This window comes from Equus quagga, chromosome 14 (genome assembly GCF_021613505.1).
Source record: "Equus quagga isolate Etosha38 chromosome 14, UCLA_HA_Equagga_1.0, whole genome shotgun sequence".
Classification (NCBI taxonomy): domain Eukaryota; kingdom Metazoa; phylum Chordata; class Mammalia; order Perissodactyla; family Equidae; genus Equus; species Equus quagga.
Window position 1 is genome coordinate 73,852,807 of NC_060280.1, and position 26,120 is coordinate 73,878,926.

Sequence of the window (26,120 nt, forward strand, 5' to 3'; positions counted from 1 at the left end):
CATGAGCCTTGTGGCATGAAAGCCACCTGGGTGGCTTGTTTTATATACAGTTAGTCCCACAACTAGCTTTTCCCCAGATTCCAAAGCAAGATGCCTGAAGATTTTGAGAAACGTTGCTCCCAGGAAATAGTTCTCAGTTGCCCTTTAGAAGTTCCTTGTTTGGGTGCAGCCCAGTGGTGTAGTGGTTAAGTTGCCGCACTCCACTTCAGTGGTCCCGGGTCGGCCGGTTCCAACCCAGGGTGCAGACCTACACACTGCTCATCAAGCCATGCTGTGGTGGCATCCCACATAGAAGAACTAGAAGGACTTACAACTATGTACTGGGGCTTTAAAAAAAAAAAAAAAGATGTTCCTTGTTTCATAGTTGCTCCCTTTGACTTCCTTTTGCTGTACAGACTACACCCTGCTGAGCCAGTTATTCAGTCAGGAGCACTCACAGGAGCCTACTATGTGCCTGGCATCATATGGGGGACAGAGATAATTCAACTTTGCAGAGCGTCACAGGCCAAGGGATCACCCAGGACTGGCAGAGAAAAAGCCGATCGCATCAAGCTCTGCATTCCCACTTCTGCATCTTCTTTCCAGCCCACAGAGGAGGCAGATTTTATTACACCACTTTTGAGTGTATTTATCTTATACTTGTATATTTCTCAGCCTCTCTCTGGGCCAATCTCATTTAGTCCCTTTGCAAATTAAATGCATCTCATTAAACCAAATCCATTTAGGACAATGCCCTTCAGGTGTGTGCATCTTAGTACATCTTTCATTTTAAGACAAGTGTTTGATTTATTTTTCATCTCATTACACTCTTTAAAATTATGTGCATCTCATTACACTCAGTGCACTGAGACGACTTATTTCAGGTGTAGACATTACACCCAGTATTATCAGGCAAGAATATTTTTTTCATTTCATTACAAGCCTTACAATTTATGTACATCTCATTACAATCAGCCATTTAAGACAATTCCCTCCAGTTGTGTATATCTCATTATAGCTTTTCATTTTTCATCTTATTACACCCAAGCATTATTCAGAGAACTCACTTCAGGTGTGCATATCTCACATCCACCTGTTAGTTTGTGAATTTCTGGGTGGTTGTTTTCCCCCTAGTATTGCAAAATTTTTCTTATATCAAACTCATTTAAGGCCCTCTCTGCTCACCTGTGGGCCTCCCATGCTCCTTTTCAGGGAAAGGAAGAATACTGGGTTCCCCTGGATTTGGCCAAGACTCTGCCAATAGCTTCCCCTTACCCACAGGGAGCATCTAAATTAACTTCTTCACTTGCACATTCAGGGGCCAGAGGAGACGGTCGCGAAGTTCCCTCTCAGTTGATAGTCTATGAAACTCTAGTCCTGTGGACCACAGCACAACAGGCTCCCCAGCTTCTCCTGGGGATGCTGCTCCTTGCTCTGGACAGCCCCACCCTGCTGGAGAAACTGAGATTGACATCACTGCCCAGGCTTCCAACAGCTAAACCGCTTCACGCTTCTTGCCGCCCTTTAGACTGGACATGGCTGTGGATCCACGCGGGGCCACATTTTAAAGGAGAGGAAATAACTTTGCTCTCTTGTGATGGAATCCCCACAGCACCTCCAGGACAGTGGCATCCTCATCTCTCCCCAGCCCCTAGCCTAGGAGTTTTCAGCTGGGCGCACCTTAGAATTGCTGAGCAGGCTTTCAGAGTTCCATTCTTGATCTACTAAATCGGAATCTCCAAGGGTGAGGCCAAGGTAGGTGCACTTTTAATAGACCTCCAGAGGTTCTGAACCACTCACTACCTCACCCAAGCCTGATTTCAGAAAAGGATCTGCAGCACAGCTGCTTGGAGCTGAAAATGCCTTGTTGCTCTCAGTATTGCCCCTCCCAGCTGTTTGCCAGCCCCTTGGAGTAGTGGTTGGGTTCCACGTGCTCCACTTCTACAGCCCAGGTTCTCGGGTTCAGATCCCAGGTGCCAACCTGCACCACTCATCAGCCACACTGTGGCAGCAACCCACTTACAAAATAGAGGAGGATTGGCATAGATGTTAGTTCAGGGCAAATCTTCCTCAACAGGAAAAAAAAAAGAAAGAAAAAGAAAATTCAAACCTAGAGTGAAAATGTCATTTCTCAGTCTTGGAAAGGGCACTAAGGGTCAGCAAGCCCAATTTGGCCACCCCACATAGGAACCCCACCCATAGCACACTATAACTTGTCATCTCCCTTTACCACCCACCTCCAGCCTTGGGAGCCCAGTGCCTCCTAGGGCAGGAAGGCCGAACTGTCCCACAGAACCACCTGACCCATCCAACTTCACCCAGTGACCTGAGAGCTGCCTTCTGGAGACAGGTGGAAGAGGGGAAAGCCCTGCAGACTGTTTAATTGTGGTCTTCGAGGCTTACTTACAACCTGGGGCACTGCTGCAGGTGATCCGCGATGTCTTTCTCGAACCTTTTGGATTAACCCTCATGTTCCCGCCTATCTGCCCCAATCATGAAGCTCGTGAGGATTCTCTGAGTGTGTCTGGGGCGGTCTGCTCTGGAGTCTTTCCTCCTCTGTCACTCTGCCTGTCTCCTTGCCAGTCAACATAGAATCTTTTCTCTAAGCACAAAAATAAATGACTTTTCACCACCCCTCCTCCACCACTCCCCGTGAATGAACCTGCAGAGAAATCAGAATAGGATCTACTGCCTGCCTCTGCTTTGTCTCCTTGTCCACGAGGAGTGCCCGAGGCCACTGGTGCTAGAACCGGCGGGTGCCAGGGCTCACTGGGCCACCGCTAAGCAGGATTTGGTAGGATAAAGGGTAGGGGTAGGGCTGACTTGAGGGGAACAGGCCTGTCTTGTTTTGGTTTTGTTTTCGGTCTTCTGTGTCTATTGGATTGAAAAATGACCAGCTCCCCAGGGCTCAAGAGGCCATGGGGTCCAGCCGTTTCTCTGTGTTCCTCAAAGTTTTCTAGTGAAAATAAAAGTCACAATTTATTGAGTACTTAGCAAACATGCTAGATAGTGTAGATTATTCAAAATAATACTGGAAGAATTACTGGTATTATGGTTAATATTAGTACTCGCATTCTAAACTGAGGAAACTGGGGCTCAGAGATATTAATTTTCTCAAAAATGATTTAGCGGGGCCAGTCCAGTAGCACAGCAGTTAAGTTCACACGTTCTGCCTCAGCAGCCCAGGGTTCACCAGTTCAGATGGCAGGTGAGACATGGCACCGATTGTTGAGCCATGCTGTGGCAGGCATCCCACATAAAATAGAGGAAGATGAGCACGGATGTTAGCTCAGGGCCAGTCTTCCTCAGCAAAAAGAGGAGGATTGGCAGCAGATGTTAGCTCAGGGCTAATCTTCCTCAAAACTAAACAAAAAAAAGATTTAGCAAATATGTAGTAGAGCTGGGATTTGAACCCAAGGTCAAAACCCATGCTCTTCCTGTGAGGTAATTTGCCTTCCCTAAGCCTTGGCTTGACGGAGGCTGGCCTTCAAGATCAAGGCCTCCTTCTTCCCTGAATCCTCAGAGGTGCCTGCATCCCTGCACCTGCCTTTGCCTTTCTCCTCTAAGGTCCCCAGATGAAACAGCATTTAAAGATGTAGGATCCAAACAGCCTGCTTCTCCCTTTTTGCATTTGGGGGAGAAAGGGCAGGACCTAGGTCCTCTAAGCTTAAGAAACGGCTCCGCATACTTTTCTGGGAGCTGCGCTACAGGAGGGAGCTGGCCCTGGAGGAAAGGCTGCTGTTGACCATCAACAGACTGGGATACTGGGCTACGAAGTGAGCAACAGCAAGGTCGACTGCACTGTCGCTGATGGTCACTTAACTGTTTTGGATTGATATCTGAGGTCAGGAACTGTTGAGTGCAAGTGATCTGTAGGTGATGACAGCTGACATGCAAGCCTTTCTTACTTCAGGCCTGTGTAGGTGATTCCTCCCTCCTGTTCAGAGGGCAAGCCCAGCTTCTTAGATTTTTTAGGCTTGACTGCAGAGAGTAAGGGCAAAACCAGGTTGGAAGATGGAGGGAGAAGGATAAAGAGAAGGGAGCTTGTCTCTGAGAGGGACGGTATAGAAAGTGTCGCCAGACAAGAGCAGGGGGAGTCGACTGAGAGCAGATGCCCAGAACCCAGGGCCATTGTCAGATTGGGCAAGACTTTAATGGGAAAAAACGAAATTACTCTGTTCAAGGAGGAGAGGAGAGGATGAAGGGGAAACACACTGGACTGGAAGACAGACCCCTGGCTCTTCCGCTAACTTGCTTCTCTGGTTCTGTGATTCATTTTCCTGTTCTCTGGCAGGCTGGAGGTGGAGGAGTGAATGAGGGGGACACAGGGTAGAGGAAAGGGAGAGAGAAAAGGGAGAGGGAGAGAGAGGAACTAGATGTGCATGTGTCTCTGGGGTTTTTCAGACAAAGCTATTATCAAAATGCCAACCAGCTCCTGCCTGGTCAATTTGCATATTCCATGCTGTGCTCTTTGAAGCAGGATGAATATGCATGAGAGATTGGGCGGGTGTGGAGCTGCTGGGCTGTGGGCTAAGGTGGCTCATTGTTCTTTTAAAAGAAAGGCATTAATATGAAGCCACAGCACCTTCTGGTCAGCTGAGCGGTCTCTGCTTCCCCTCCCTAGTGAAAGGAGGAGGAGCGCAAAGCTCAGGCTCAGACAGAAATCCTAACGACTAGTCTCTCATCCTCCCGAGGAAATAATCAGGCACCATCAAGAACACGAGTGTCTCTTCTTCAAGAGCGGCATTTAATTATTCTCCTCTCCACGCATACTAATCACAGAGGCTGGCTCGGTGATGAGAGTCACCTCTCCTGGCTTCCGTGGAAACGAGGCTGACTCTCCCATTTCATGCTTGTGCTGCAAGGAAATCTGGGCACCCTAGGGTGCTCCCTACTTCTGGCCTTTGGTGAGACCCAAGGCGCTCTCAGTGACTGGGCTGGGGTGGGAGTCCCTAGGACATAGGGACCTAGGGTGCTCAAAAATTGCTCATGGAATGGACTCATTGATGTCCATTAGGCCTTGGCTTCTCATTTAGCCTAAGTCACCTGGAGGATCAGGCCTTCCTGCCGACAGTCTCCATTCCTTCTTCCCTGACCATGCTCCAGACATTATTCCAATGAGCATGAAAAAGGTTTATTTAATTTTTAAAATCCAATTTATCCCCAAAACTTTAGGGCCACAACACCCTTCCCTTTGGGCTTTCTTTCTGAGCTATCATATCGTCTCCCATCCTGGAATAGAGATACAAGGAGAGGGACTGTGGGGAAATTCCACTTGGAAAACGGCTTGTCCTCACATGACGTTTGCTTCAACTCTACACAAATAAAGGCTGGCATCTGGCGGTGCGGTGGAGTTTCTTTACCAGGACTTGATCAGATTAGGTTTAGCAAAATTCATGCCACGGCCTTTAATTGATGGGTACACACCTCAGTTAAAGAACCTACTAGCCAGACCAACCTCCTACCTCCCTAGGAGGTACCCTGCATGTCTGGGCTCTCCAGCGTTCCTGGTTGAGTGAGGACACCCTAGACTCGACTTAAGTTTTGCAATCAAAACTGACTGGACTCTGAAGTATCGGTCTGCCCTTGGGACTCTTCCTCAATGTTACTACACCCTGAAGAAGGAGAAGAGAGAATGCTGGGGAAGAGAATCACCTTCACCTGTTAATCACACTATCGGCTCTTTCCCAGGTTCAGCTTCCAAGAGTCAGGGCTCCACCAACTCTGAAAATGCAGAGCAAAGCTTCTGCAAACCTTAATGCAAATACCAATTGCCAGGAGATCTTGTTAGAATGCAGATTCCAACTGTGGGCTGGGGCATTTCTAACAAGCTCCCAGATGTTGTCAATGCTGCTGGTCTGAGTGCCACACTCAGAGCAGCAAGGATGGATGGAAGGGCAATGCAAAACCACGAGGAACTGATTTAATATCCCCTCTAAACTCCTGATGTGGACCAATGGAGAGAGAAAAGGGGCCACTGTCCCCACCCTTCCCTGCTCACCTCCTTCTAGACTGAGTGTATCCTTGACACTTGAGATTTATTTTTAACTGCCAGCAGCTTTGATTAGCTTGTCTCTGCTGCTTCAGACACCTGCTGGCAGGATAAATTGGGGGAAAGGAGTGGCTGACCCAGATCTGACAAATCCGAGGCATGAAGAAAAGCTCTTGAGGATTCACTGCTTCCCTTTTCCTAAGACTGGTGAAAAACCCCATAGCTGGAAAATTGTTAAACTTGCTAACGACCTCACACAGCCAGTGACCCTCTGCGTCCTCAGCCGAAACCCCAATGAACGCAGAACTGAAGTCGTCCCTTCTAGTCAAAGCACTGATGCTCATGTCAATTTCTTGACCCCTGAGGATGTGCATGGGTGCCTATGGTTACTTCTATTTTCCCATAGCAGCCAGGGCTCTATCTATGGAAATGTTCTGCTCTATGTAGCTGCCTGAGTGAGAGCTGTAGGCACTGGGGCAGTTTCCCTGGGGTTTGGCCCCCTCTTCCCCCGGGTAAGACGGCTACTGCCCAGCAGCTCTGCTCCAAGAAAACCAGAGGCCCAGCAAGTGAGAGGCAGGGCACCAAGGATGCCTTTTGTGTCACCTTCCCTGACCTAGGGCCTTCTGTGGAGTTGCCAGTGTGATCAGGTATGGCTTTCCACATGGCATGCTCAGTTCAAGCACACACTAAACTCCTCGGAGTGAGCGGAAGTCTAATTGGATCAGAGACCAAGTGCCAGTCTAACCCCACCACTCCTGAACATCTCTGTTTCTTTGTCTCCTCATATGTAAAATCAGGGTAGTGCTAGGACCTACTGACAGCATGGGTTCACTGTGATACGAGATGTGTAGAGTGATAAGGCCAGTGGCAGGTGCACAGCAAATGCTTGATAAGTTTTTGTTTTAAGGTGGGGGGTGGGGGAAATGGCAGGGTTGATAGTATTCAAGCCAGCCGATGGAAGCCAAGAGAATTCAGGTTGTGGTGAAATCAAGCCAGCATCCAGACAGGAGGGCGGCTTTCACCTGCTGGGCAGCCAAGGCTGGCAGCTGCCTGCCACTGATGCTGGAGACAGCATGTAGGAGTCAGAGCTGCTGGACCTCTGGGACTGCAGGAAGGGCATGCATGGTCACAGGGTAGCATTCCCAGGGGTCTCTGGGGGCAGTCAGGAAAGCAGCCGCAATCCCCCACGCTTGGAGAGCCCAGCAGAGCTGACTGCCCTCAATCCTGTGCCTCCAGGTCCCTGTGAGGACCTGGCCGTTCCACCAGGAGGCACTACAGCTGCCCGGCTCCTCCTTGTGGCTCACTTCCTGTCTGCTAACTTCACAGTCTGCCCCCTAGGCTGACCCCCTTTCTGACTGGCTAGTTCCTACAACACGTTGTGCAGCTCCCTTTAATGGTGCCAAGCAGCAAGATCTTAGGAGTCTGTGGAAGGCCTCCCCTTTCCGTCTGTACCACGTGCAGCCCCACCACGACCCACAACAGGGCATGCTCCTGGCCCCTAAACACCAGGCTGACTGCCCCAGGCCCCTGAACACCATGTGAAGGCAGCTACACATCCTTTTTCTAAAGGGTTTAGAACAGAGGGCCAATGAACACCACACTCCAAAGCACATGAAGAATATTAATTAAATGAAGGTTTATTTCAAAATTAGTCTTAGAATGTAAGCTGTTTTTGAGGGCTGGAGCCAGACTACATGAGTGGTGAGAGCATCTGCCTTCCTCCGACATGGGTGGAGAGGAGGCAATGTCACCAGTCCTGCCCCTCGGTCATGCATCCAATGATTACTAGGACTAGAAGCCAACAGCAAAGGGCCCCGCGCGTTTGCTCACGTTTAATCCAGGTTAAGCTATACACGTTTAAATACACGTTGGAGGTTACGTGGTGCCATGCAGTCCCTGTGATGGAATGACTCTTGCTCAGTGACCTCCACAGCAAGGCTGCTCCCAAGGGCAAGGTTAGGTAGGACAGAGTACTGAAAAGAGAAGAGGAGATACGAGAGGTCAATGCACAGTGGGGGTCAGGACCTGCCAGCCCAGAGCAGCCCTGGCTGAGAGCGGTCATGACAGCTTCTCGCCAGTGTCCTCAGCAGAGAATTGCCCCCTTAGAACCAGGGAATAATTGCAATCACGTGTCTTCCTTCCAGAAGAAGGAAGAGCCAATGATAGGTGGTTGTTTGGTGTAGCAATCAAGTGCATGGTTTCTGGTGCCCGTCTGCCTGGGTTCAAACCCTAGATCCAGCCGTTCCTAATTCTAAGACCTTAGGGCAATGACTCAACCAGTCTGTGCCCGTTTCTTCATGTACACAATAGACTGTGCCTCTGCCTACCCCACAAGGTGTTGAGGCAAGTCGAAAGTGCTCAGTAAATGTTAACTAGTTTTATAAATTTCCTGACATTTCAGTGGATCACAAGGGGTAAAGTCGAGCCCTCAGGCTCCCAGGCTTACAGAACCCCTTTCTACAAACTTCCTTTGACAAGCTCCTTTGAGAAATTTTCTGCTCTTTTAAAACCTGTAAGAGTCAGAATTTCTTCCCAATGTTTAGTCTAAATTCCTCCTGCAGACATTTAAGATTAATCTCTCTGATCCTTACGGAAACAATATAGCTCAGAGGTTCTTAACTGAGGTCCCAAGCCTCTGAAACTGTACCCAAAGTTGTGTGTGCGCCTGGAGCAAAAAACCTAATGAGATAAGGGGTCTAAAATGAATAATCATTGAGGGATGTTGTTATGGACTGAATGTTGGTGTCTCCCCAAAATTCCTGTGTTGAAGCCTAACCCCCAGGGCAGCCATATTTGGAGATGGAGCCTCTAAGGAAGTAACATTAGATGAGGTCACAAGGGTGGGGCTCTGATCTGATAGGATTAGTGTCCTTTTAAGAAGAGACACCAGAGAGCTCTTGTGCTCTCGCTCCTCACACACACACACACACACACACACACACACACACACGGAAGAAAGGCCGTGTAAGGACATAGTGAGAAGTGGCTGTTTAAAGTCAAGAAGAGATCCCTCCTAGAAACCAAATTTGCCAGCTTCTTCATCATGGACTTCCCAGCCTCTAGAATGCTGAGAAAACAAATTTCTGTTGTCTAAGCTACCCAGTGATACTTTGTTTTAGCAGCCTGAGCAGCCTAATAAAGATTAACATCACAAAAAGAAAGACAAGCAGAGAGTATGTGTCTCTTAATGGAAGTTTACAACCACTGATAATATAATGCTTAAAAAATTTCAGGCTGTGGGGCCGGCTCCGTGGCCAAGTGGTTAAGTTCGCGCTCTCCGCTGCGGCAGCCCAGGGTTCGGATCCTGGGCGCGGACATGGCACCACTCATCAGGCTACGTTGAGGTGGCGTCCCACATCCCACAACTAGAAGGACCTGCAACTAAGATATATAACTGTGTACAGGGGGAGTTTGGGGAGATAAAGCAGAAAGAAAAAAAAAAAACAGATTGGCATCAGTTGTTAGTCCAGGTGCCAATCCTTAAAAAAAAAAAAAAAAAAATTTGAGGCTGAATCTGATCAAGCCTCTTGCTCTCCCAGTTAAGAGGAAATACAGAAGATGGAAGAACATATTAAATTAAACCATGGGGACACAACCAGCTAGCAAAAGCAACAGGGGCAAACAACCTGATTTCTCCAAGAAATAAATTTCAAGGAATGAGAGAGGAAGGAAAGGTGAACCTACATATATTAAGAGAGACTCAAGAAACATATCCAACTGCAATGGACAGACCTCCACTGGATCCTGATTCAAACAAATAAACTGAAAAAAAAATTTACAGGGAAATCTGAATGCTGATTGGATAGTCAATGACATCAAGAAATTTTTTACTTTTCTAGTTGTGATAATGATATTGTGGTTATGTATTATTTTTAGGAGTCCTTATGTTTTAGAAATATACACTGAAATATTCACGGGTGAAAAAAATGATGATTGGAATCTGCTTCAAAATAATATGGAGGGGAGAAGTTGGGCAGGGGTATGAATGAAAAAGATTGGCCATGAGTTAATAATTGTTGAAGCAGGAGGTTAAGCATATGAGAGTTCATTATACCATTTGCTCTACTTTTATATATGTTAAAAGTTTCCATAACAAAAGATAAAACAAAAAAAAAGTTATGAAATGATGTAGCTAATCATGACCGTAGTTTGTCGCCTTGCGAGCAGCTGAAAACTATTGAAAGTATCCTCAGGCTTTGTTCTTCCTAACTAAATAGCTCAAACTCCACAGAACTTGCACAATAAGTCTTTTGTTGGTTTGGCTGCTCTTCATGTGGAGTCACTCTGGTGACTAGGGGGTGATGGAATCTTCTTCCCAGGCCTCCTAGCAACGTCCAAAGGCAAAACCCACTCCTGCGAGGGCCTCACAATTGTCCACTTGATTTCCCTGGCGCTGCCCGGTCTGGTCTGGTCTGGTCTGGTCTGGCATGGATGCCCCAGGAAGGCTGGAGAGTCAGTTCCTCACCTTCCACAGGAGTCCTAGGATAAGGGGCCCCAGGGGCCTGGGGCAGCTCTTACCTTTTAAAATGTAGTCTGTTAGCAAAGTGGGCACCTTCTCATTATCCTCCTTCATGGCAAAGAGAACTGGAGAAGGAGAGAGAGAGAGATGAGCCAAGGTGCCATCAAGGCATAAAGCTCACTTCTAGGACCAGACAACCCACCAACCCAAAGTGAGTGAGAAAGGATTCAAGGAAACTAGATATTCATTGAGTATTGAGAAAAGTCTAGAAGCTTCTGTCAAGAGTCAACATTCAACATGCTGACAGAGGAGAACACATCAAGGTCAGAGTGGCCTATTGGTGACTTTATTTTCTCTTTTTCTTGTATCTTTTACTTTTTTCCCTCATCCATAATTTCCACATCATCTCCTAAGTATATATATTTAATAATCATAAAAATAAATAATTTAAAAAAGAATCAGCTTTCAGATGCAATCTAAATGTTAAGCATAATAGTCATCATGTTATTCAATCACCAATAAACTGTCTTAAAAACACTCTATTCAGAAGCCACTCCTGTGGCCTAGTGGTTAAGTTCAGTGTGCTCTGCTTCAGTGGCCTGGGTTCGGTTCCCAGGTGCAGACCTACACATCACTTATGGGTGGCCACGCTGTGGCAGTGACCCACATACAAAATAGAGGAAGACTGGCATAGATGTTAGCTGAGGTCGACTCTTCCTCAAGCGAAAAAGAGGAAGATTGGCAACAGATGTTAGCTCAGAGTGAATCTTCCTCAGCAGCAAAATAGAAAATTCTATTCATAGAAACAGATATTATTAGAAAAATCTCTCACCTCTAATTTATTAATAACAAAGGAACTTAATTTAACAGATATTTACTTTCTATTTTATGCCCGGGACAGTGCTAGAATTTGTGGAGATGCAAAAGAATTATGGACTCTCAAGGAGCTTACAGACGACTTGTTGAAACAGTTCATGATCTACGCACGAAGTGAACAATAGGGAAGTTATTAAAGCCTAAAGGCTTTTTATAAAAGTCTCTAAAGTAGCTTTTCCTGTTATCAGACTAGGTAGCACCTTTTCATATTCATACTTCACATTGTGGAAGTCAGCTTTCTAGAAAATCCTTCCAGAAAGTCACCAGACTTTGTTTATAATATCAAAAAACGAGGGACGGGGGAGTCCTCCAATAAGTTTCTTCATCCATAAATTCCTAAATAAACTATGCTCTATGTATTCCATGTGATCTTATAGGACTTTATGAAAATGAGAGATATCTATGGGTACAAGACATACTTATTAGTAAAGAAAGAGGCTGAACATTATGTATTAACTTTTAAATGAATAAATAAACTCTAATATTCATAGAAAATCTGGAAGAATGTGCATGAAACTGTTAAAAGTGGTTATCTCTGAGTGTGAGACCACAGGCAATGTTCCTTTCTACATTAGACTTCTACACTGTCTGTCTTTTTAAATGAGCATGTATTACTTTTGCAAGCAGAGAAAACGAAGATCAGCTGGCACTAATAGCTAGGGTCCGGAGGCAATCACGACAATGGACTGATCCCCAATCCGTGTCCACGTCCTTGCTCTCCATTGATTACCCTGCCTAGTTTCAAGTCAGGGTAATGAAACTTGATTCCAAAAATCAGCAGCAGGTGAAGAGCAGAGCCTGACGGGGGGCATGCGTCAGTGGCCAGGTTCAGAAAAAGAAAGAGCCTGAACCTGAGGCCCTCCAGGGGTTGATTTCTTTTGTTTTATTTCTTCTGTATTTTTAGACATGCATTCTTCTCAAATTAATAGGCTGGAAATACTTTGCAACTGAACATGATGAGCAGACTAAATGCCGCACCAAGAAGATGGCCGTAAAAACACAATAACTGTACTCAGTCAATATGTATCTAAGTTGATCTCCAAAGTCCAAAATTCATATGAATTATCTGGTCCCAAGAGCTGGTCTTTGGCCTACGTCCTTGATTCAGGAGTAGGGCAAAGAGGAGACGTTGTTCACAAATCCATACAAAGATTTGCCAAAAGAACAGAGCTTTCATAAGCTACAGGAGAATTCATATTCAGGAAAGATGGCAGCTTTTTATTTTAAAGGGTATAAAATATTGGAATATGGTATATCCACACGATAGAAGAGAGAGCCATAAAAAGAATGTTAACCAAATGTTAACTGATGTGACTAAAATCATGATACAAAATTTTATAGCCAGTATAATCCCAACTATATGGAAAAGACATAAAATATTATGGCTTAAAAACAGCTAAATAGTAACCACAGCGGAGGGCACAATGAATTATTTATCTTCCTTTGTTCACTTTTCTATATTTCCAAAGTATTCTAAATGCTGGATAAGCTCTAACTATAATTTTTTAAACTAACTTGAAAAATGTAAACAAAGCCACTGTTTCTTAATTAAAATGAAAGGATTTCACACTGAATTCCTGAATGGGTATCTGTAGTAAATTTATAGCTCTTTCTTTTTTTGAAGACCATGATAGAGTACTTTACATATATCAACCTTCATAATTTGTCCAAATTATTTTCCAAATGCTTACTCCTTGTGAAAACACAAACACCTATAAATGTCAGTTCATTTCTATCCGCTCCCTTTAAAAAAATCTTAGTGCATGTTCATGCAAATAAAGGAGTTTAAAATGAGTTAAGAGGAAGCCAATGTACTTTGAATTTAAAATCCCAGATTCTCAAGGACACAGTATCTGTTGAGGCAGGCAGGATTTCCGTTTACCAGAACCTCCTGCTTTAGTCCTGCAAATTGATAAAAATGAAAACATTTGGTCACCTTTAGCACCGGGGCCCAGCAGGTACCTATCTTCCTCGATGAACAGACAAAGCTCCTCTACCCATCCCCTAGGGTATCACACAGCCCTGCGGCTGGCCCATTCCCCCCAAGGCAATGCTGCAGTGGGCTGGGCAGCCTGCTTAGGATGTCACTCAATGCAGTGCACGGTTGCCAGGGAGATGGACATTCTCATGATTCACTGAGCTGTCACCACATCTCAGCAGAGGATTTTTCTCTTCCTAAAAGAATCAAGCTGACACTGATGGCTAACACCATGTGCCCCTGGCCCTTTGGGGGTTGTAGTGTTTGATGTATATAAAGAGATTTTGCCTACAAAAGGCTCTTTATCACACACTGTTTTCTCCCATAGCTCAGAATGTTTATTAATATTATTTGACCATAGAGCCAAAGTGGAGGAGAGGAGGCAGTCATTTCCTGAAAGGAAAACCAGACTCCATTCTTTCCAATCAGCCTCACCCAACCCAAGAAACCTTACTTCTCATTAAAACTACAGCCAGTCCCACAGACTGAGCTCCCTCCTTCGGGGCACAAGTTTGGGCCAGGCGACCTCAGGTTGCAGAGGGCAGAACGGGCAAGATAGAGAATGCAGAGCCTCAGAACTGCTGGGTGAAACACAAGAGGCCCCTGCACACCACTACTGCCCCCTACCCACTCCCAACCTCTGTCATCAACTCATTTTGCTCTGGCAAGTCTCTTCCCTTCAGGAACAGGGAAAAGGCAAGACAGCTCTGGGTATCACTACAGAGCACTTTAATTTTACCCCTGCGCAGGGGGACACAATGCAATGATATGGAGCATATTTTGACCCATCCGAAACTGTTCTCAGGACACCTCAAGCCTGAGGCACCAGGGGTGCAACTCACAGGGAGGGAGAGAGCAAAATAAAGCAGCTGATCTCGCTGAGGAGAGGAACTCACTGTTTGTCAGCATCTGGAGATCTTCCACTGACGGAGGGGAGGCCTTCTTCTCATAAGGGATGACTGTGTTCAGATACTACAAGACAAACATGGTGGGCAGGGCTTGAGACATAAGATACAGTCCCTCTGGGCATAAGATATAGTTGACAATTAGCACATCATTGTGTTTTTCTCCAACAAACAGGCTCCCTCAATTAACATTCTCGACAACACCCGTGATAATTTGCATACCACTGTTTCAGGACCTTTTTCTCATCTTTGGGGAATGTCTCTTTAAAACTAAGACTTCACCCTAGTAGCCAAGAAAAATTTCCCTCCATTCCAACTTCTACATTCTCCTGACACTAGAAACTTTTTCTTTCTTTAGGAATCCTGGTGAGCTTTTCCTACGGGATTAGAGCAAAGAACATTTGGGGGGGTGGGGGGTGTAGGAGTATTATATTTTCTTATCCTTTGCAGAGCAATTTGAGAATGAATGGTTTCTCTTTTGTCAAAAATGACAGGCTAGAGAGAGAACCTCAACCTGGCCCTCGGTCTTGGATGTTGGGTTTGCTCCCTCTGCTGGATATGAGGTGCTCCTACAACAAAATCATCTTCGGGCCCAGTGGAGAGCAAAGAACAAGGGCCAGAAAGACCTTGAAGGGTTCTAAGGGAGCCTGGGGCAGTGAGTGAGAAGAACTCTAGACCAAAAGTCAGGAGGCCTGTATTTCAGTCTTGGCTCTGCCACCTGCAGTGTGGCCTCGGGAAAATGCCTCATCTCTCTGGGCCTTAGCTCTCACTGCTGTGGAACGAAGTGACTGGGTTAGAGGTTCCTAAAATCTCTTCCCACGCTGCAGTCCTAGAATCCTAACACTAGGATTCAGCCACAGATATGTCGAAAACACATATACAGTGTACGCACACTTATTCCACCATCTCAAACTTGTCTATTTTCTCCCCGGCCATCTCTATCAGATTATCCACTTCAGGGACGCAGGGACCAGGACTTACTCAGCTTTGTTCCTGAGTGCCTAGCAACAGAGCTTAGCACAGATAGGTACTCAATATAAGTTTTGAACACTGTCTTAATAACTAGAAATGCAAACTACTTCTCAGGCAACTAATTGACTAAATGGAGCCAACCAGGAGATGCCACTGCGTGGGTTATGGTCAGAGTGGGGCAGCAGAGAAGCAGTCTTGGGACTGGTTCAGCTGGAGATCCAATGTGATAGTTAATCAACCTCTTGGATGGGATCCATCTTGAAATGGATCCCACTTTTAATGCATTTTGTTCTTAAAACAACTTAACTCATAAGTCTACAAGCAGTGTTGAGTTTTAATTTTATCCAGGTCCTAGGATACTGGAGCTCAAAAACCTGTTCACCTTTAAAAAGACACTTTCTGGGGGCTGGCCCCGTGGCCGAGTGGTTAAGTTCGCGCGCTCCGATGCAGGCGGCCCAGTGTTTCGTCGGTTCGAATCCTGGGCGTGGACATGGCACTGCTCGTCAGACCACGCTGAGGCAGCGTCCCACATGCCACAACTAGAGGAACTCACAACGAAGAATACACTAGAGGAACCCACAACGAAGAATACACAGCTGTGTACCCGGGGGGCTTTGGGGAGAAAAAGGAAAAAATAAAATCTTTAAAAAAAATAAAAATAAAAAAAAATAATAAAAAAAAAAAGACACTTTCTGTTCCTCCTTAAGAGTAGAAGAAAATGTTAGGACCCCTCCCCTGCCTTGCCGAGGGGTGGGATAATTCTAGTGAATCACCATGCCGCATTTGTTGGGGAGGCCAAGTTGCAAGAGACCAGGAGGAAAGCTGGGGGCAGGAAGACTGCTCGTACCTGTTTGTCAGTTCCTGAGGAGCCGAAAGTCTGGCGGATGCCGCTCTGCAGAATGTTGGAGATGCCTTCCATGCTGAAGCGCTGAGGGAGCAGAGAGGGACTCAAGGAGAGCAAACACTTCCTGCGCCATATTCATCACCCCCAGGGACTTCTGTGTCCTCCCTAAAGTACCCGACCCATGAGCTACCACACTGTCCCCGATAACTGCCCCGCGGCTCTGTGACCGAAAAGTAAATGTAAGACCTGGGCTAAGAGACAGGCCAAAATTTCAGCCCGAGCTTAGGAAGAATAAACAGCAGAGTCTCAAAGACTTATCTTAGAAAGTCCCTCAGGGCAACAAGACACCCCTGCACTTCCCCAGGTTTCCTCATTGCAGCCTCCACTGTGTAAATAGCACCACAGTAAAACCTGGGCAGCTGATGATGCAATATCTTAGGGAAGAAGACAAAATGTCCAGCCACGGGGAGGGCAGATGTAAAGCAACTGTCCTTGTCTGGGAAGCTTTTTTCAAAATGCCCATGCCTACGCCCAATTCAGTAGGTCTGGGACAGAGCCCAGACAAAGGTATTCTGAAAAAGCTCTTTAGACAATTCTGCTGAGCTTCCCTGATTAAGAACCACTGGTTTGAAGAATTCTGTCAATATAATCACAAGGCATTTGATAACTTTCAATCCTGAAACATCCTACCTGCACGCTAAAGAGTCAAGTCAGGACTCTCAACTATGCCAGGAGCAGGGATTCTGACGCAGAGTCCAAAGAGACAACGCGTCTCGGTGCTAAGTGCCTTCACTCCACTTCCTACGGTCTTGCCTAAGAGAACACGTGCCATATTCAATTATTTTCTAATGTGTACATCCTGTCTCTCCCAGTTAGACTGTGAGTCCTCTGGGGAAGAAGAGGGGACAGGCGGTATCTTCTCCCTCTTTATGGCCCCACTGTCTGCCACAGCGTCCTGCTCACACTCACTGCCCAGTGCAGGTCTGTTTATGAGTCCACTGCAGGATTGGTATGGGGACCTGAAATGGCGAGGGTTTGCTGTTGGACGCGCCGCGTCTTCCAGCTGGGTTGTTCACATACCTTGAGAGGCATCTGGTTTCCTTTCTCTATTCGGCTGCTCTGCAGACTCAGCCCTTTCTCTTTCCGCCTCTTTTTCATCAGTTCTCGCTGCTCCTTCTGCTTGTTCTGAACCTCAATAAGCACTGTGATGAAGGAGTTCTTCACTTCCTTCTCAAACTCCAGCTCGTCCCGGCGGGCCAGCTGTTGCACCAGCTCCTCCGAGAAGTCTCGGATGGCACCCTCCACCTGGTCCAGCAGCTCGGTCAGCTCAGACCCAGACATGTGCCTCAGTCCTGCAGGGGAAGACATCCGAAGGTGACACCTGCATCCCAGCCAGAGCCCACTGGAGAGGCTCCCGGGCCTGCTGCCACTTGTGATGGGACTGCCCCTTCGAAGGAGACCCCTTCCAACTCCTTAAAGGGGCAGGAAAGACCTTCACAATTTAGGGGCATGCCAGGAAGGGAGGGCCAGTATATGGTCTGCAGAAGAGAACACCACACTCTGGAAACAAGGAAGAAGAAACAGCCCTGAAGGAAGCCTGTGGACTCTGTCCACAAAAATGGGTGTGGATGGACACATGCTTTTTGATCCTTGTTCTTTCCTCCTATTTTTCTTCTGTCTCTATGATATTCCCCACGTGAAATGGGTCAAGAATCAGAGGGGAAAAAACATTAAGAGGAGGTTTTGGGCATTTGTGCTGAAGAACAATAAAGAGGTGGTGTTTATTCCCAAGAAGTGATCAAGACACAGCTGACAGCAAGACAAGCAGAGCAATGCGAGGCCTTCTTTACATCTATGGTCCATGTGCCAGTGCACGTATTCAAAAATATATGAAACGTGCAGAAGACTGGCCACATGCATTGAAATTGACGCTGGCTAGCTGGCACAGAGTGGTCTGCTACTGCCAGGGAACAGGAAAGGGAACCTGAGATAATGGATAGAGATAACTTTACTTTAAGTTCTGTCTCCTAAGACTTCTTCATTTAAAATAGATGTGAGGGCATCTTTTTGATTTTGTCCCTTTCTAACGGCATCTTTTGTTTCTGCCTCAGAATCCATTTTCCGTTTCCTTTTCCTTTCTGCTTTGCCCGGATATTTGCTGACTTGGTTCGACTTTCCTTTATTTTGCTCTTTGGAGCAGCCCTCCTCCTTCTGTTTTTGCCATTTCACTCTGCATTTCAGCTGTTTTCACAAGTCGTTTGCTGAATGCTTCTATGTTTGGGACCTTTGTGTGGCTGAGAATGGCCCGATTGGGGCGGCTGTGAATGCGGCACCACGGCCAAATCTGCCCGTCCCTCCCCAGATTCCTTCTCTGGCCGTCGCCCTGCCTCTGCTGCTGAGAGCCACAGGGTTTTACTTGCAGGACGCAGGTCTTCAGATGGCGCCTCCATTTTTACCACTATTCTAACCCGTGCTGGACATTTATGCCCTGATCAGCCTTCCTTCTCTCTCCGTTGTTTCTAAGTGCCCTTCACCCCCCATGCGGATGTATTGCCATGGCCCCTCCTGCAGCATGGGCATCATTATCCCTACGGACTGATGAATTTTATACTCAGTTTTGCCTTTGCTGTGTTAGTTACATCTTTTCATTTCACGCTTCATCCACCTCTTTCTTTGCATGATCATCATTAGTACAAATCTGTGTCAGAGAGTTAATACGACACAGAGATTAAGAGTGCGGACTCTGAGTCAACCCCCCTGGCTTCAAATTTTGGCTCCACCCCTTACGACTTGTCTGTGGTATAAGCACAAATATAAATTAAAAACAAGAGACTTGATTCTCCCTGTTAAAAGTAAGGGAAGAGGCTTTCCCTCTCTCTCACCTCCCTTTTCTTTCAGAACTTTTTTCTCTGTCCTTTTCAAATGTATGTCAATCATTTCAAAGGCTAAATAAGCCTCTTGCCAGTCTCAGGACTCTGGAATGTTTCCTCAAGGACCAGGGAGTTGCTGCTTTGAAAAGTAATATCATCAAAGAAGATAACAAGGACCTAACTTGTCACAACTCCAAATCGCAAAACCTACTTAATGTAATGGGTATATCCACTTAGCTACAGACAAGACTGAGATTTCTTTCTGGTTTTGCAATCCTTTTAGCAGGTTGTCTGGAATGTGTGTCACATTCTGGTTTAATGCTTATTCAGTAATAAAATTCTTTTCTTTCTCCTCTACTTCCGTGGAGAGATTTTCTGGGTGGGGAGGAGATTTTCTTTTTAATTATATTTTCCCAACGGTGGCCTTGAACAAGTCACTTAATCTCTCAGAATACTGTCAGCTCAATCCTAATGAGGTGGGTGTGGGGATGAAATGAGATTATGCACATAAAGTTTTAGAACAGGCCTGGCAATAGAAATCTCTCCAAAAATGAGTTATTATCTTTACCTTTTACAGGTTGTTTTGTTTGATTCTATCATTTTGAAAAGTGGCTCCAGACTTCTTATTGTGCTTTACTCTTGTTCTTTGGATAGTTTTACCAGTTTAATTTTGCTCTGTTGCCTTTCCTCCCCCCATAAAATGCTGACTTCTCTCCTGAGGCCCAGTGAGAAAGGTGGTACCAACTCCTTCAATTCGAGGTTGTTAGCTACGTTTGAAGCAAGTGCCCAGTGCCTGGCACAGAGGAGGCGTTCGTCCTCGGCAAGCCCGCCCCCCAGGGCCCTCACCTTCATAGGACCAGTTGTTGTTGAAGGTCTGGGTCAAGGCCTGCATCTCCTGCAGGAGGACAGAGTCTGCCTGGGAGGAGGTCTCTCCCCCATCCTCCTCCTCCAGAGCCTCCTCCTCCTCCTCAGGGTCTGGGGAGTTCTGCATCATTTCCTCAATCTCCTCAATTACCTGAAGAAGGTACACAAGACAGTGGCCGCGCTGTTGAATTTTCATCAGTTAGGTATGTTTCTAATTTGCTGTCTGTGAAATTCCTAAAGCAACATTGTTACTTCATAAATATTGAAGAATAGTAAAACTAGATCTGACCAAGGGCTTACACACACTCCTGTGGTAATGTAAAGCACTCTTTAATGGAAACCTCTTCCAAGAACACCACTTAGATGAGTGCTTTATTGGAAATAAATACTCTTTCAGGAAACGAGGCAGAGCTGCCTGGAAGGGAACATTTACTTCAATTTGCTGAGCACTTTATTTCTTAGTGGGAAAATATTTTATCCACTCTACTTTAACACGAAACCCAATCCATTAATTGTTACAACGCTTATGACCAGAAAAAACAAAGTGTTCCTAGAACAACCGAAAATGAGGAGGCTTTTTTAACATAGAGGAAAACAGCTATTTCTCCAGAATTCACCTGGACAGGAACTAAAGCTGCCCAGCAGCAAGATGGTAAAATAAGAAAAGGATAGGTAAGGTCGGGAGAGCAGAGGATTGATAAGAAATGCAGCTGTCATCTAGACCCTTGATAGCGGACACTCCTAGAAGAGTCAAATTAGATAACTGCCGAAAGGCACAAGGGTGAACTACCTTGTACATCAATTGTCTCCTCATAAAGAAACTGGACAAAGCAAAGGCTGCTCCTAAAAGGGGTCCCCACGTGAGACTGGTCACAACAGTGCATTTATACGTCTGTCTGTTCTCGATGCTGTGATGGACTCAGGCTCCAAGGCCACTGGACTATGCCCTTTGAAGTGGGTTTCACGTTAGGCTGGACCCAAGATAAGGGGACTAGGGTCCCCTCCCTCTCCTCTCAGCTCACAAATTTAGACGATGCTTACTGCTTGACTACTGAAGCCATTTACAGCATGCAACCAAATGACACCCCCCCTTTAGAATTTTATGACTGCATTTCTTTCTCTCAGAGTACAGTCAGGCGTCGGCTTAATGACGGGGATACATTCTGAGAAATGCGTCTTTAGACGATTTCGTCATTGTGTGAACATCACAGAGTGCACTTACACAAACCTAGATGGGATAGCCTACTACACACCTAGGCCATATGGTACTAACCTCATGGGGCCACCATCGTATAGGCAATCCATTGTTAACTGAAACGTAGTTATGCAGTGCATGACTGTAGTTATCATTGAATTTGTATCATTGAATTGTATTTCCCCTAAAATTCACAAGAATAACTATTAGCCCCTATTCTTTTTTATCTGGTTCCCTTCGATCTCTTGATCCTTACCTGTTTATATCCTACCTTTTGAGCACAGATATGAAAGAGTTCCTTTTACTGAAAAGCACTTTCTGGCACTGAAGTCTCCTGGTGGAGCTTTTTCAGAACTACTTTGTGAAAAAACTTGTATGGTGCCTGCTCAAAACAAGCACCCATAAGTATCTGCTAACTACAGGGTTGAATAAGGAATCCAGAGACCCAAGATTATTCTCCCCAACTAATAAATTATTTAAACCAAAATATAACTAACTCAATCAAGTGTGAAGCACTATATCTTTTTTTTTTTACAAAGACACAAGTGTCTCTAAGACTCCTTTTGAAAGAATCAACATTTTCAGTGTTCTATGAAATATGAGAAAATATCCATTACAAAAAAGCTTCATCTGCCACTTCCATTTTTGCAAGAACAGGTGTTTGGGACCCTTGTTTAAGTGTCTTGACTCTGAATACAATGAATTGCAATAAGAGTCTCCACAGAAGTGAAGCTGGTAAACACGGGGCCTCTCTCTGGCAGTTATCAAACACAGACCCCACCCAAGCCGAGTGTCAGGACTTACGTTCCTATTTACTGCAGGTAGGTAAACTGAGGTATAAAGAGAAATGAAATTCCTTATCAAGACACTACAAGTCATCAACACAGCCACCACAAGACCATACATTTTTCTTCTGCCTTAAATGTATGCGGCAAGTATGTACTCAAACTTTTTCTCTATCAAAACAACAAAAAGTCCCAAGAACTGAGAGAGAAATCCGTACCTGCTCTGCTGTGAGTAGAGGCTCCTCATTGATACCAGAATCACGTTCACTCTTCTCATTGAACTCTTCCTCTTCTTTCTCATGGATCTGAAGGAGGGGCGGGGGACGGAATTCTGATTGACCATCAGCAGAACTAGGGCTCTCTCTAGTCTCTAGAATAGAGGACCCTGACTGAGAGGCCACTCCGCTCAGCCATTGTGTAAAGGGGGAATCATAAGAGGTGTCCAGAGTTTCATCCTACTGCAAACATACACCTTCCACACGGCATGCCACACCGAGCTAAGCTTGGTCAGAAGAGGGCAATGAGGCATGAGTGGCCAGCACCATTCTGACTCAAAGGGAACAGCACTGTTCTTTCACCCACAGACAGGTCATCCTTGTGTGAACAAGGAACCTTCTCAGGGTGAGTAATACTGTAACCAACTCCTGCAACAAAGGCACTCCTTATTTATATAGGCAGTTTCAATCAGGGGGTTTGCTCCCAGATTTTACTTTATTAGGCATTTTAAGAGAGGATTGTTCCAGTCCAAATAGTCATGCTTTTAAAACCTGATGAAATGCCATCCTGTTATTGGAATCTAGGCGTGGCGTCATAGCTGATGAAGGAGGTAATGAATCTACATGGGACCTGCCACAGAATAACCTGACCATAAACTAATGGACAAGCTAAACAACAACAACAAAAGTCAAAACATTTGCACGGCGTCTCCAAAATTCCATAATCCCAAGTAAGATTCTAAAAATTCACAACCATCAAGATTCTAGGTGTTAAAGTCCAACGAGGTATTCACAGAAAATCTGGCTTTATTGGCTGTATCACAAATGGCCACAGTCTGGCATTTATGTTCAAATTCTGCACAAGATAAACCACTAAACCACCTAAAAAGCTGTCTATGTCCAGCAGTCTGATTTGAAAGTCATACAGGAGCTGACAGGAAGTGCCCCAGGAAATCTTTCTGCAAAGACACCTCTCATCCAGGAATCCATTTCCCTTGCTCACCAATAGCTGGCATGTTCATCTGCCTTCTCCTGGGGATTACCTTTGTCTTGTTCTAATAGGAAGCACCCCAGTTCCAATCCAAGCAATCACGTCAGAGGTAGTCTAGCCTCAGAAATTTCTCCTCTTTTCTTCGAGCTCCGCCTTGGCAGACACCCCTAACAAAACACATGATGACCTTCTATCTACGTTTGCTTAAAACCAGGACTATGTCATAAAAAAATTAATCAAATATATCTTAAATGCCATCTGCACTCAGCCTGGATAAGGTGTAGGACAGGGAGACAACTGGATCATTTGAGAGGCCTGTGTGCCAGATGGTGACATCTATTTCTGCTGTTGAACTCATATGCTCGAGTCTCTGCCACGTCTACAAGCTATGGTAATACCTGCTTTCTGCAGCTTCCCTGTGCGGAATGAAACTCCTGGAGCCACAGGTGGTTCACAACTATACTCACATGGCAGACCTTTTTTTTTTTTTTTTTTTAATTTCAATCATATGCAGTTTTTTGTTTTGTTTTGTTTTGTTTTTTTAAAGATTTTTTTTTTCCTTTTTTTCCCCAAAGCCCCCCGGTACATAGTTGTATATTCTTCGTTGTGGGTCTTACTAGTTGTGGCATGTGGGATGCTGCCTCAGTGTGGTTTGATGAGCAGTGCCATGTCCGCACCCAGGATTCGAACCAACGAAACACTGGGCCACCTGCAGCGGAGCGTGCGAACTTAACCACTCGGCCACGGGGCCAGCCCCAGCAGAACTTTCTTAGGGCCAGAAAGTCTTGTGGTAGAAGTTTGGCTCATATTGGGAAAGAAGTTTTTTGTTTTCTGTTTGAATTATTTTTTTTCTTTTTTTTCCTTCTTCTTCTCCCCCAAACTCCCCAGTACATAGTTGTATATTCTAGTTGTGAGTGCCTCTCAACTGTGCTATGTGGGACGCCACCTCAGCCTGGCTTGATGAGCGGTGCCATGTCCATGCCTGGATCCGAACGAACCAGCGAAACCCTGGGCCACCAAAGCGGAGTGCCCAAACTTAACCACTTGGCCATGGGGCCGGCCCCTGAATTATTTTTTATAAGCATCTGACAGCAAGCGTTAGCTTATAACCAGAATATTTTTTGGACAGGAAGTCTATTTTTAAAGTGACACATTTACATTTTCTGAAATGTGGCCAATCTTAGCAGGTTTACCTCACTGACTGTTAATATTGCATCTTTCAACTACACTGTCTCCCTACCCAAGGTCCCTCCTCTGAATGGCAGGCTGAAGGTAGGGAGGGAGCGTTAGGGAAGATCCTCCTTGCTGTTCAAACATTCGTGAACGCGGGAAATGGCAGGAAGGACTCTTAGAGCTTTCTCTCCCCTCCTGTCTCTGTGTCTCTGGCACAAAGCCTACAGATCCGATTTGTCAGGCTCGGGGAAAAGAGATCTGAGAGTCAGTCATGAGCTTGTGAAAGTTACTGCGAGCTCCTAGTATTGTGCGAGCTAACCTACCCCATATTTTCTCAGATCTCAGAAGTCTGCCACTAAAAAATAAAATAAAAGGAGAAGCATACACAAAGTATTCCCCAGAAAGCCCTGACTCCTCTCCTCTTCTTCAGGTGCATTATTCCCTACTCTGCTTTCGTCACATCCACCCTGGCTCTGCCTTTTCTCCTCCTTTTCTAGCTTTTGGTTCTGCTTCTCTCATCCTTCTTCACTCTCTAGGCTGGTCCCACATTTTCTCTCAATCCTACCAGACTCTGTTCTTCTCCAATAGCTTCTGTCACTCCTCGACAAGCCCTCTCTCCTTACAAATGTCATTTATAGACTCCCTACCTTCACTTCATTGCCAGGATAATATCTTGTGCAGAGAGTGGAAAGTTGGAAGTGAACTAACAGGGAAAAAGAGAAAGATTTTTGAAAAATGACAGCACTTACTTATATGGATAAGAGTACATGCATATGTGTATGTGTATATTGACATATATATGGATATACACACACATATATATAAAGACACACACACATAAACTTATTGTATATGGAAGAATATGTGGATCTCTTATTCCTAATATATGACATAGCATAGAAATTGCCACAGGGAGTTCTATTAGCCTCTTGTGTGGCAATGGGAAGGCTCTAAAAACGGGAAGGCGAAGGCCAAAAGCAATGCAGACACGGTCATTTTGGGCTGAATTTCTTTTTAGACTAAAACTGCAAATTGTTTTCATACTATTGAAGTGAACTACAGTTCTTCCAAGAAGAATCACTCTTCACGTGACCTCTTCCCAGAATTGAGAAACGGAGACCTGGATCCTCCTGCTTTTGGTAAAGGGCGTGCCTTTAGGGCTGTAACATGGTAGCTGAAAGCTTGACAACAAACGCAGAGACCCTTCCCCAGAGCCTCTAACTCTGCTCAATCTTGCTGCACGGTGGTCTGCGTGAGAATTAAAATTACAGCGAGTCCTTATGTACAAGAATGACTATTAACCAGTGTCTTTTGTTAAAGCATTCCAGATGATTCCATTCAAAGGAAAGGGAATTTCTACTGCACAATATTCCACTCCCCCCACCCCAACGATTGTTTCACATGGCCGGTTGCCTTCTTGACCAAAATTAAGACAACAAAGATACATTTTCACCTCCAGTCACAAAGCAGAAAAAAGAAAAAAAATCACTGATGTGTACCCGGCCCAAGAAAGGGCAACTATATCCTTTTACGCCTGTGAACAACCAGGAAACATTCGTGTGGTTAAGTCAATGCCTCTGTATCCCCACAGTGAGACGCACCAGGGCACAGCAAAGAGCAAACAGCCAACAGATATTTGTTAAAAGAATTAATGAACAAATGAAAAGGAGAGGACTGAAGGTAGGACTATTGCCCCCTGTGTTCAGTCCCACCTCCACAGACCACTTAGCTGCTAAGCCACCTGGAAAACAGAAGGAGGTAACTTACTGCCCTGGACCTCCATTTCCCCTTGTCCAAGACAACTGCCAGGTGCTATTAATTAAAGTTATAGGGACAAAAGAGACTGTCTTTTACATCATAGTCAGGAAAAGGATAGGTTAATTAATTGAAAAACCCAATAAAAGTGGAGAATTGTGAATAATAATAATAATACATAGACATATATATACATACATAGCCCAAGCATATTATTTTGACCCCAAAATATAAATGTACATTTATTTATTCACCAAGCTTTTAATG

The 26,120-nt window shown here is 45.4% G+C and overlaps 1 protein-coding gene across 2 annotated transcripts in view; it reads right to left on the bottom strand.

Annotated features, from left to right (window-relative positions):
• Positions 1–7,585: 7,585 nt before the first annotated feature.
• The window catches only part of FEZ1 (fasciculation and elongation protein zeta 1), a 41,841-nt gene continuing 23,306 nt past the window's right edge, over positions 7,586–26,120 (bottom strand). The window contains exons 4-10 of one of the 2 annotated variants that reach the window (XM_046685810.1): positions 21,938–22,024; positions 19,722–19,890; positions 17,086–17,357; positions 16,009–16,089; positions 14,181–14,256; positions 10,490–10,555; positions 7,586–7,944 (exon numbers count right to left, since the gene is read on the bottom strand). In XM_046685810.1, the coding sequence (XP_046541766.1) occupies positions 7,928–7,944; positions 10,490–10,555; positions 14,181–14,256; positions 16,009–16,089; positions 17,086–17,357; positions 19,722–19,890; positions 21,938–22,024 (768 nt within the window). In that variant the 3' untranslated portion in view covers positions 7,586–7,927. The remainder of the gene's footprint in view (positions 7,945–10,489; positions 10,556–14,180; positions 14,257–16,008; positions 16,090–17,085; positions 17,358–19,721; positions 19,891–21,937; positions 22,025–26,120) is intronic. The other variant, XM_046685811.1, reaches the window with a different exon arrangement.